This window comes from Procambarus clarkii, chromosome 67 (assembly GCF_040958095.1).
Source record: "Procambarus clarkii isolate CNS0578487 chromosome 67, FALCON_Pclarkii_2.0, whole genome shotgun sequence".
Taxonomy (NCBI): Eukaryota; Metazoa; Arthropoda; class Malacostraca; order Decapoda; family Cambaridae; genus Procambarus; species Procambarus clarkii.
In genome coordinates this window covers 16,003,910-16,016,903 of record NC_091216.1, presented here as the reverse complement: position 1 = coordinate 16,016,903, position 12,994 = coordinate 16,003,910, and the positions used below count along the sequence as shown (strand labels likewise).

General features: G+C 44.4%; 1 protein-coding gene across 8 annotated transcripts in view; it reads left to right on the top strand.

The window, feature by feature from the left end:
• The window catches only part of LOC123767543 (uncharacterized), a 357,685-nt gene that overhangs the window by 323,743 nt on the left and 20,948 nt on the right, over window positions 1-12,994 (top strand). For 5 of the 8 annotated variants that reach the window (XM_045757248.2, XM_045757244.2, XM_045757243.2 and 2 more), the window contains 3 exons: window positions 5,858-6,232; window positions 6,608-6,691; window positions 10,194-10,388. In XM_045757248.2, coding sequence (XP_045613204.2) covers window positions 5,858-6,232; window positions 6,608-6,691; window positions 10,194-10,388 — 654 coding nt within the window. Of the gene's footprint in view, window positions 1-5,857; window positions 6,233-6,607; window positions 6,692-8,419; window positions 8,702-10,193; window positions 10,389-12,994 lie in introns of all 8 variants that reach the window. The other 3 variants (XM_069310361.1, XM_045757245.2, XM_045757246.2) reach the window with 3 other exon arrangements.

Here is a 12,994-nt window from a genome sequence, read left to right as displayed (position 1 = left end):
ATTATCTTTTCCTGTGTATTATAGATTTGCTATAGTTTATAAAAAAATTAAGATACTGTATAGTTAATATAGTTTTGTTATACTGTGTGGTAATTAGAAAGAGATTAGGTTTTGAGTTTCGGAAAGTGACCTTGCTAGTGGATCATTCTGCCAGTTACTTAAAGTATGAGTTCTTGTATTCATTGGACTAGATCATGCATTTAGGAAGACTAAAATATCGGTACCAAAAGCTAGCTGCAGTGGCTCCACCAGTGCCACACGATATGAGGCGACAGTATTAGGCATAAGATGACGGTCCTGGAACAACGAAGAGAGAAAGGACACCACCACCCTAGCGAAGAGCAACGATGAAGAGACAAAAAGAAATGGAAGGACTGCCAGGAAACTTCATACTGCTGCCGAGAAGAAGCCCGCAGGTGGGATAAACCCGAGTCAGAAACACCAAACGCAAAGACTCGAGGAGAAGAGCTAACCAGTCTTGTACCAGACTGGGCTGATCTCCTGAAAGAGGCGGAGCCGCAGAAAAACCTCCGGGTTCAGACACCGAGCAAGCAGCACCTAAAACTACGGCTGGGCTGGCCACCATGGAGCCAAGATGATTACTCACCCCTGGTAAGTCTCCAAGCGAGCCAGGACCTGGAGCAATAGCTGAACCAGGGAGAAGAGGTACAGGAACCCCCACCTTGACCAGTCTTGCAGAAAGGCATCGACCCCGACAGCTTCACAGTTGGGGAAGGGTGCCACATATACCGGAAGATGCCTCGACCATGTTGACGTGAAGAAGTCCACCTCCGGGCGCCCGAACGTCTGGCAGAGCCAACGGAATGAGTTGGCGTCGACCGTCCATTCCATGGACAGGGGAACGAACTGGGACAGGCTGTCCGCCAGGACATTGGACAACCCCTGGACGTGAACCCCCCAGGAGAGCCAAACCTTGAGAACTCAGCAGACGAGTTACCCGAAGCGACCAACTCCAAAGAGCCTAGAACCGCATCGAACTCCCTCGGTTCAGACAATGAACCACCGAGGAGCAGTCCGAATGGAACCGGATCATCGATCTGCGGACGACCTGATCCCTCAGAAGTGCAAACCACACCACCGCAAACTCCCGCACCGTGCTGTGAGCCCGACAGAAGGACAGACCCCACCGCCCCTGGCCGGCCTGGTGAGTACTGGTCACAAAGCCCCAGCCGAGAGACGACACGTCTGTGAACACATCGAACGAAGGCTCGGGTAGGCGCCAAGGCATAGAACCCCGAAAAACCCAAAGAGGAAGCTGGCGACGCAGCCGCCAACACAAGGCCCCCCAGGGTCGAACCCAGCGATTGCGAGAGGGGCAGAAGGAACGTCCCCGAAGGAACCAGAACAGCCGACAAAGCCAAACCCGACTCGGCTGGTAGACCAACATCGCAAAGTTCAGGCTCCTGGACAAACCCCTCAAGTAACCGCCGGGTAACCTTGGAGCCCCCCCCCCCCCAGAAACAAGCACATACGGGATTTCAGTTGAAGGAGATACGCCGGAGGAAGAGACAAGGAAGCGGTCCGAGAGTCCCAGATAAGACCCAGCCAGAACCGAACCTGGGAGGGAACCAGATGGTACTTCCTCCAGTTCAACAGGAACCCGAACCCAGCGAGCTGGGAAAGCGCCAAATCCCCAGTGAGCAGACATGCGGACCGACTGGGGGCCCAAACCAGCCAGTTGTCGAGGTAAGCCAACACCCGAACACCTAACAGACGCAGACGGGCTACCACGACCCGGGTAAGGCGTGTAAACATGCGAGGTGCCAGATTCAACCCGAACGGGAGACAACGAAAGTGGTAACACTACACCCCACAACAAAACCGGGCCGGTCCAGAACCCCAGATGAATAAGGACGTGCCAATACATGTCCTTGAGGTCCAGGGACACCATCCAAGTGCCAGGCTCCAGCAGAAGCTCGACCTGGGACAGAGTGGTCATCCGAAGCGAGGGGCAAGAAACCCAAGGGTTCGGATGGGAGAAGTCCAGAATGAATGAACCCCAGGTCTGCACAGTCCCATTTTGGAACTGGAAACGGGCGGGAGACCCACCTGAGAGACGTTATCGTTTCGACCACACCCAAGCGCACGCACTCCAAGATGACCCGACAGAGCGCAGGAGAGGAAGCCTGCCCCGTCAGCCCCGATCCTCCCGAAGGAGGAGGGGCCACCCAACGCCACCACAGGTCAAAAGAAACGACCCAAAAAGCCCGCAAATCGTGAGACCAGGCGTGAGCGAACAGGGCAAGCCTCCCCCCTCCCCCATTGCCCCATCGTGGGGCAAACCGGGAAAGGGCCACTGCCCCTTACGAGAACCCGACCTGTGCGCAGAGCGAACACTGTGCAGACCATGCGCAGTCGGGACCACTGGCGGCACCAGCACCGAACCCGACACCTGTGGCTGACCTTGGCGAACGGAACCGCGAGCCCTGACACGACCCCACCGGGAAGGAACAAGTCAGACATAGGATGGCAAGTGGAAGAAGTTACCTGAATATAATACTCATCCGCAGAAGCCTCAAAAAGCAAAGGACAAAAAGGAGACGACAACCAAAGAACCAGGGCCCAAGCGGATTCCAAGGAGGAAGCCAGAAGCACCTATCGACACACAAAACGTGCAGCAAAAAACCGCAGCAACGCCTCTCGCAGGATCGGCGCAAACAGCTTCAAAAGAGCAGACGACGCACGAGCAGCCGAGACTAAGGCACCAGACCCAGAAATGGCTCCAAGCACATCTACATCCTCCGCATGCCAATCCAAAGACAGCTCCAGGAGAGAAAAGAAATGCAGGACCGATGCCAAAAAGCCACGAGCGCATAAGTCCTCAGCCACAAGTGCAGTCGACAGGGAAGGAACCTGCACATGAAGCTGAACCGCACCAATACCCCACAAAAGGGCAGGAGCGAAAAGGCACTCATTAAGATGCTCAAAATCCCCCTACCCCAGGTAAACCTGGACAACAGTCAACGCCTCGTGCCACTCAAACATGCGGGTCCGACAGAACGAGTCCCAAGCATCCAACGAAAACAAGGGGCAGTCTGCAAGCCAGGACGACCCGGAACCTCTTAATGCACCCAGTAAGGACACGAAGATCCAAACCCGAACGAAGAAGGATCCATTATGGAGGCATACTCCAGGTCTGACGCAGGAGGTAAGCCGCAATGGCCGACCGCACCTCAGGTGGTGAAATGCGAAAAGCCGAAAACCTTCGGAAAGACGGAACCGAAGGATCCGCAGGGACACGGAACTAACCCGGGGAGGAGCTGAATCCAAGTCCAAATCGTACGCAGAGGGAGAGAAAAAATCCCACTCCTTGCAACAGTAAGCCCCGCTCAGAAGGATGGAATATCCAGGCGGAGTCCAACAAAGCACAAGGCCCCCAAGTCGGCTCCTCCCCAACACCGGGAACCTCCACCTTAGGCCCCGGGGCCGAGTCGTCCTCCAAAGCCCCGGCCTCACACGAAAAAGCCGGGGCAGGCGGAAGAGAAGGGGCCCCACTGGTCAGACCCCGGAGGAACGGCTGGAGGAACAGGCTCGAATGCCTCCGTAGCCACCCCGGACAGGGCAACCCCCGAAACTGCCCAAGTCTCAGAAACCTCTAAACCTCGCCCCCGACCCCGAAGCCCTCAGACGCTTTGGGGCCGGAAACAGGGGGGAGGGGGACCAAATGAACCACCAAAGGGGAAGAATGAGGGGGTGCTGACAAAACCAAGGCCGATGCGACCAACACCCCCAAGTCCGAGTCCCTATAGGTAAAGCGGGGCGGCCTCAGGCTTCTGGGGAAGCGACAACCCGAGCGTGTTGCAATAACCTAAACCTATCTTGTAATGCGCGCGCTGCCTGCACCTGAAGAAAATCATCATCAGTTTGGGTGAATTGAGTCACAAACAAGCAACAAAGCTCGCAGGACTCGGGGTGGAATGTGTCACTAACCCAACAGGCAGTATGACGAAGGCAAAAACTATGAGTGTTGCACTGAGATAAAGGGACAGAGCAACCCTGAAACCCGCACAAAGCGAGAGGGGAACGCAGAGATCTCCTCCATCGGACCCGAGTGCCCCTGCAGGGTTTTCCAGGGCTCCTAGATTTGGTCTGCTTAGGGTTATCCCAGACAGGGTACTGTCAACTGGCGCTCCAAACTACCAAGCAAACTGCTGAAAGCTGAACTCAAGGGTCCACTCACGAGGGTGAAGCAGGGGTGCCATCACACAAAACGACTCTAATATGATGGGGGAGGGAGAACACAAGGCAGACCCCCCCCCCCCCCCCTCCCACCAGGCAAAAAGAAAAAGAAAAGAAAAACCTCGCAAGAGGACAACGTACCCAAAGAGAACAGAGCTGGCCACTTTTAAAGGTGAAAACTAGCTACGCAGTACCCCGCACCCCACCAGTGCAACAACTATCACTTGCCCCATGGCAAACAAGGATGGAAACCCCCCCCACACACTCGGGGCAGTCAAACGCCAAGCAGCAAAAGGCCAACAGAGGTAGACCCAAGGTGACTTGTGGAAGGGAACCCCAAGCCCCAAGGGCAGTACTTAGAGGGCACTCAGGTAAGGTGACCCTGAGCACATGCAGCCTGAGTACCTGTGAATATTACTCCCAGCTCACACGACCACCATAAGAGCAGCACTGAGAGAAGACCGGAGCTGAAGCTGCACGACTATGCACGACTATGCACAATCCCATCAGCCGAGGAACTGGAGTAAGGATTGCCGGCGCGAGGGTCTGGGCCTTCCCCTTCCCCCCTCCCAGGGAGGGGGGGAGCTGTGCAAACATGCAACGCGGCTCGTGTGTTGTCATGCTTGTTTGCTTGTTTTCTGGGTGCCTATCCCGGTCGATGGCAGATATAGAATGCTCCAAATCACATGTGCATTTCTATGGGCCATTGCTCCTCGTTTCTCTGTGAGGTGGCCAGGTTCTGACTCGTGGTTCCCGGTAGGCCTAGAACTCCATCCACATCAACTGATGAAAATAGTTAGGGTATCCATATCAGCCATGGATAGCTCCGGGGAGCCGTAGGGGCTCCCACCCCCCCCAAAAAAAAGAGCTATTTTAATAGGTATAAACTGAAAGCAAAGCCACTGCTGAATACCACCAGTGCTGTACCATAGAAATATGAAAACAAAAGCCTGAAAAATAATCAAGGACACCCGAAGACCTGTATTGCTGTAACACTAACTGGGAACAGTTCACTAGCTGAGAAGTACACAAAGGATTCAAAGATCCATCTTATGAAAATGGACTAATTTTATCTTAAAGAGAAAAAGGGTCCTTACTGCTGGCTAACATAGGACACAGTCGACAAGTATAAGAGGTGGCACAACTGTGGACGACCTAAAGGGAATGTTAGGGAGGATTCCATAATGTTTGATTTTATGAACAGACCTGTCATTCATTCTTAGCAGGATTGTTTTCTTTCCAGTGATTCCTTAGTATCTTAAATGACCATACAGGGAAAGTTTCCTAGGGCACTATTACACCTAGGGCACCTGATTGGAAAAAATCCAGTCCAATGAACACAGTGGATCATAGCTTAGGGAGCAGCAGAATAAATTAGCTCAGAAAGGGAAGAGATTAATTTTGGAGAGAACTGCTGTGGCATAACTTAGGTGTTTGATAATGTTTGACATCTCACTTCTGTAACGGTTTGAAAAAGATGTTTTCAAAGTTAGTTAGAGAGAACATTACAGATTTTGTAATTTAGTATAAAAAGAATCTCAGACACTATTATTTTTAAATAATTGCTGCAGTGTTGCAGTTAACAAAAAAAATTCTGGTAAAAGGCATTGTCTATAGAAAGTTAGTTAATATCTTCAAGAATTGGCCAACTTTGCAGATACTCCATCTAATGGCATGCCAATGAAAGTAGAGGTACCCCTTGGAGCACCAACTCATACATTACAGCACAGTAATAGTCTCCAAGGATCCGTCTCGCACACAAATGGTGTGCAGAAAGCTTGCGTTTCTCAGCCAAATACTACATCAAGGGGCTGCATGTCTCAACCAAGTGGAGGACACAGTAGTGCCCTCATCAATACTGCCAACTTCAAAAACAGACAGATGGAAATTACAAGTCAACAAAATGGAGGATTTAGGGTGATTCCTATCCAGCAAAGTGAAGAAGAAATTAGGGTCATACCTAAACATACTGGAGGATTTAAGGCCAACATGCCTGACACAAAAGGGTTATCAAATATTTTTAAAAATCAAGGTGAGATAAGAACCCAAAGTAGAGTATACTTCAGAATTTTGTCCTTAGTCTATCCTTAATATCACCAATCAGTTTTGGCCATTGATTGTTAGAAATAAAGTATATTTTTTAAGATGTGAAACAGTTTTTAGCAGCATGGCTATTGTTTCACCAGATTAATAACAATATCTGCTATAGTTAAGATATATATTTATTTATTTATTTATTAAAATATATTTATGTAAAGAGATCAGTTACAAGAACTGTTTGGAATAAAAAGGACAATTTAATGCAAACCAGAATGTGATTAATGATTTAAAATCTGATACATCTTTTTGTCCATATAAATTTTTTCATAAAGTAATGCAATTCTTGGCATCTTCTGGTACTGTATAGTACGTGTATCCACCGATACTGATGAAGCTCGGAGCAGGGGCGGCCACTTCCCTGGCAAGACTGTTATTGTCACACACAAGATTGGTATGAATACCCTCAGGAATTTTGTGTCAAAGATGGTGTGGGGTTGGGATGTAGACTGACAAGCACATCTGTTAATTATTTTGTTGTAAAGGACTTTGGTAATTTTCAAGAGGTGGTGGTGGTTGCATGATAAGACTTCAAAAATGCTGGTGAAGGATACTAATCATACTGTTCAAAATGTAGAAAATTATGCATTATCCTTATGTAGAAAAGAAAAGGGGGATAGAAAATAGTAATCACCAGGTGTTTTTATTTCTTGTTTTGTTGCAGATATACTGGGTTTGTGGTCAAGATAATTGACCATGATGGGAATACTGTATCATGATATATTTCTTCCACTTATTGGGTGTGGCATCAATTTACTCATAGCCTTCTAAATAGTTACATTTTGTGTGTATCTATTGGTATTGTAACTACTGTACAGATTTTCAGTGGGAAACAGGGATTGATTCTGTATAGCAATTGCCTCATGTTATTATGTGGAATATGCTCCCACTTCTGGCCCTCTTCCTGTTAATCATATATTAACTGGCATGAGGATTCCATAGCCCAGTGGGATGTCTCGTGTATTTACATTTGAATCCATAAATGTAGTTTACCTTCACAACTCTCTCATATATTCCACTTCCTTGTTCTCTTGCTTATTTGGATGTTCGGCTTTTTATCCCTTCGACTTAAGTTCCTCACTTTCAAGCCGTTTGTCTTTATACACTTTGTTGATTCCTCCAATTATCTGGTGATATTTATGTCCCCTGTGTGATGTCTACCCTTTGATCCTGTTACCTTTCTAACTATAAATAGTTGCTGTTCCCTCAGTTGATATGTTAGCAGGCTCCTTTTTCCTGCTTCTAGTACCAACTTATCAATCCTTTTTTTTTTCAACATGGGTTCAAGAGTGTTTGCCATCTAATTCCTTTCAGTGCTTATCATAACCCTTTCCCTACTAGTTTTCCTGAAACATGTCTGTATCCTGCAGTTTTCTGTAATCCTCTGATAATTATATTCTTATTGGTTTACATTATCTGCAATCAATGCTATGAAAGTGTCAGTGTCTCCATGCAGGTCATTCATGTATATCAAGAACATTTTGGGTGTGAGTAGCCTATACTGACCATTTATGGAATTTGACACCTTGACCCATCCCAGTATCTCTCTTATTCTGATTACCATCCTAAAGTGCTTAATTACCCAGAGCAGTAGCTTGTCCTTCCAATTTTTGTTGCCATTTTTACAATTAGTAAATAGCTTTCTGTCGAGAATCATGTCAAATGCTTCTGTCAATCTCGGAACATTCAGTCTGTACTCCTTTTTCCTTCCCTCTCTAATTTATCACCTTTCCATAAATTGTATGAATGGGGGAAGGGGGGGGGGAAGCTGTTCATCTGTCTGTCCGTCAGGTTAATTAGTTACATGCCTCAAATTGACTCTTCTCGCCCACATCTTTTTCCTACCCCCTTTGTTTGTCTTCCCTTGTTGGTGATAAATTTCTTACTGATTTATCTTTGCCCGCTTTCATTGTAATTTAGTATTAACAACATTTATAGGGATTCATTACCACACTTAAGCATGTCTAAAAACTAATCAAGGCTTCTTCACCTTTTTAACACATTTTAAATGTCTTAAGTTGCAATTTGCTTATTATAAGACTTATTTGCTGTTTTCATACTGCTACTTATTTTTTTATTCCTCTTTTCTTCTAACTCTGTCATCCTCTAACACACCCCTCAGGTTCAGATGATGAAATCTCCAATTATATGCATCAGCGTGTTCCACACACTCATACCCCTGTTCATCAAGGAGAAGTGCAGCCAAAACAGCAACCGTATAGTCAGATTCAAAGTCAGCAGCAGACATGTCAAAGACCTGAGTACCAAGGGCAACCTCCGCAGTTCCAACAGACTGCAGCTAGTAATAAACAGCTAATCCAATCAAAACAAAAAGAGGTGCCTACTTCATCAAGATTTTTCCGAATGCTCCAGACGATCACTGATACTTTGCCTGAAGGAGCTGGTATGAGGCTCGGAATGACCCGTTATTTGCTTGGTTCCTTAAAAAAAATGACATTTCAATATCCCCCCTCCTCCCCCTACCCTATTTGTATACAAGACATAGCTGGTAGTGTTTACTGTACTGATACGCCACATCCCATGTCCTTGTGTGTACATTGTCTTTGTGATTAGCACCAGGCTCACAAACCTATCTGAATAATGCTTTACCAAATATAACTGTGACATGCATCTGCTTATATGATTGAAGCAATGGAAGATAATCCTTTAATGATTTCTTTTCACTGAGTAATATTCATAGTTTGATTTTTAACATTATTATGAAGGACTACTGTATATGCTCTGAAATTAAATTATTCCTAATAAATGTAAAGCATTTCAGTAAAATACATGCGATTTTATCAAAAACATTGCGGCACGCATTATATTTAAGATAAAGTTTTGAGTACTTTGTGTTTTGAATTTTGACAAGGTTTGGCTCGGCTAGGGAAAAGTTATGGCAAGCATTCTTTTAATGATATTTTTGAGATCTACTGTATTTTTGGTGGCCATCTCATTTAATCACTGGGCAAGGATAAGCAAGAAATGCGATAATTAAATATTGCTGGAAATGAACAAAATCATTTATATATATACAGTATAAACTTACTGGCAAGATAATCTTGACGTTCATGTTGTACGTTGATATTATTGATTACTATTATTATATTAGCTTATATAAAACTCTGCATTCTTTACTGTCAACATTATAACATAAAAAAAAATTTCTTTACTTGTTAAAATGTAAATCTGTTGTTCAATATTCGTTTATATCTTGTTGCATGTATATTTAACACACAACATTGAGGAACATTAGAAGATTACAGTAGTGGTAACATCTTTAGAAAGCTTTATTTTTCAATAAACTCACTATTAGAAAGTAGATATTAACCTTGCTAATATGTAGTTTGTAGTAGTCTAATGAATGTAAAATTAGCTGTAGTGCTTTTAACGTTTAAGTGAGAAATCCATAGTTATTTATCACTTGCCTGCTTATTAGCTGTTGTAAATTAGAAGCAAATATTTTTATTTTAATTTAGATGTTCATTTTACAAATAGATATGATGAAGTCAGAGAATTATAGTTCCAAGATCTAACAGTAATAGCAGTGAGCAGTTAATTTGTAGTTTTATATACTAAGATCAATAGTTTTAATCATCTTCTTATGCCTATCATCATAAAAGTTTGATTAAATTTAGACAAAATTACTATATTGCTGTAATGTACTGTATTTTATCTTTAACATTACGTAACATTTTTGTATCAAAAGCAACTTGTCAGTCACATTATCTTTAGATGGCTTTCTAAGCAGTTGTAGTAATAATTTAAGAACATTTAAAAACAATAATTTAAGAACTTATTCAGCCATCTGAACATTGTAACTGATATAGTTGTATTGTGATTGGTCCTCCTTCCTTCCCTGGCAAGTGTTGTTTATGTGCATTCATCCTCAACAGAACCCCAGGGACCTGTCCACATCCCGAACTTCAGACAACCACAGAAGCCTGGCCAGTACCAACAGCCTGGTCAGTACCAACAGCCTGGTCAGTACCAACAGCCTGGTCAATACCAACAGCCTGGTCAGTACCAACAGCCTGGCTTATACCAACAACCTGATCACTCCCATCAACCAGGCCAACACCAACAATCAGGTCATTATTAACCTTACTGGATTTAACAGATCTGACACAGTGTCAACAGCTACTGTATATACAATACAGTACTGTATATGAAAAAAACTAGACCATAACTAATGAACTGAATTCATTCCCCATTATAAATCTTCAGAATACTGCATAATACATTCACTTTGTTTTTATAGTTTTGTATGTGTGAGTATGTGTCCCTGTACAGTATTGTACACATGCCCCCATGAGTGTGTACCTTCTGATTCATGAGAAGCTAAGAGTGAGAATTACCCAATGTCTTCATGTATGGCTTAGCAGGTACACTTAGAAGAGATCCCCACTGCAGTAGAGAAAAGACGGTCACTCAGACCAATGCTGGAGTTAGCAATGTGTAACATCTTGCGTAAGGAAGTTAGTGACCATCTCAGATAGCAGTATTACATTTACACTCAATACAATATTTTTATATAGAGAATTATACAGGTACAGTACTATATTTAAACATTATAAAGTTGACACCATATGGTATGGTGACATGATTACAGTGGGTGAACAAAAATTTCACAATTAGAATGTGAAACTAACATATTAGATGTTTAATTCAGTATGAACCAATATTTTTCCATAGGTGATACTTAACCTTTCAAATGTGGTTAACATCGTATGTTGATTCATGGGATGATTTAAACTACTGTACTGTACTGTACTGTGCTGGGTTTTACACCAATGATGCAAATATAGATATAATAGCCCTAGATGGATGTAGTGGAGCTTACCTTGACACATGAAAAAATCTTATAATCATTTCATGATTATATTGCTATGCAAATGCAGTTATCACAAATGTTATTAGATCAATGCAATAATCATCATGGTATAACATTTAATTATACTGTACTGTACTGTACTGTACTGTAATTGCATGATATGTACACCAATTATGTTTACAACCACACAGTTGTAAAAACCATATAGTGAAGTATACCAGGTCAACCAATCATCATCTGAACATCATAAAGGAACTACAAAAAGCCTATTGTTCCATACGAGGCAGCTCTTCTTTATATCCATGATAATAAATAGGAGGTACCTCATATGGGCCAAAAGGCCTTATTCAGTTAACTCCATTCTTATAGATATATACATTCACTCATTCATGTATCCATATCAGTGTAAAGACAATCATGTAGCCACCAAGGTCAACACAGAGTTGGCTGGCTCAGCCATTGTGAATAGCCACTACTTGCTCGGTTTACTTGAAACTGGCTACCACGTAGATATTCAGTTTATTTCCACTTTTCTGTACATTTTGCATCCAAATTAATCATCCTATAGGGTTTTTCTGGAGGAGCTCCATGTTGACTCCCTCTAGCTATCTAGTTTAGATTGCTCCATTCTACAAGTCACATCAGTTGCATGAATTCTGTTTGGCCTACTGAGGACCATCTCAAGAGCAGAGGTAGGCACCTACCTAGTCCTGCCAAGGACTAGGTAGGTGCCTTCCTGTTTTCTCCTTCACGACTGCATGTTTCCTTCATACCTTTTCTTTTGGTGAATGCATTTCTTTCCTAGGCATTGGATGACAATTTTGGCTATGCCCCGGAGTTTTCATGGCAGCCTCCTGGGGCTGGGGGAGAAACCAGAATTAGCCCCTTGGATGCCCTTAGATTCTTCTTGATATTTTTTCAGTTATGAGAAGGGTCATATGCTCACAGAACAGGGATTCTCTTATCCTCCTGATCGGTATGAGCTTGATTTAACCATGGCTTTCCCATGGGTACATTTCCGTGTGCTGTTTGGTCCTGTGGATTCATCTTTCCTGAGGTTTTCTTCTTCCAGAGTCTCCCATTTGGTTGCTTGTGAAAACCTTTTCAGGTACCTCTTGCGAAATTCAGACCTTTCTTCCATAATGGATCCTGCTTCCTTTGAGTTCAGGTTGGTGTCACCTTTTTTGGCTATGTTATGAGATTTTGGACTTATAGGGCTGGGGCCACACCTGCTGTTGGTCGGGGTAGGCCCTCACAGGTGCCAAATGCTCAATTTGTGGTGCTTCCTGCAGCAACTGCACCCTCACTTGCCGCCCATCGGCACTGTTCTTTTGCATTGCAGAAGGATGGTGCTTCTCATGGTTCACATTAGCCCTTTCACAGTTCACCTCTTTGAAAATGCTGTGAGGGGGTCATTTCTTGCTTTACCAAATCCTGGTTGTAAGATTCATGAGCATTTTGAGTGGTTTTTCTTGGAATTTCTTGTTGGTCAGTTCCGCCCCAATTTTGGAGTCAGGGCCAGGGGATCAGCTTTCTTCCCCTCTGCTGTGTTAGATTATTGCAACGTTATTGGACATAGAGGTAGTTGAGCAGATCCCATTTGTTCAGTCCCCAAGAGGGACTTGTAGGACATGTGGTTCATCCTTGATCTTTCAGGTCTGAGGAACTTCATTCCCTGTCCAACCTTCTGCATGACCACTTTAGCCCAAGTCCACCTGGTTCTTTAACCAGGGGCTTGAATGGTATCCCTGAATCTCCTGGACTCATACTGGCACAATCTTATCCATCCAGGGTTGAAGCAATGGTTAAGTTTTGTGCTGGGGTGGCATGCTTACCACTTTCAGGATCTGCCCTTCAGCTTCA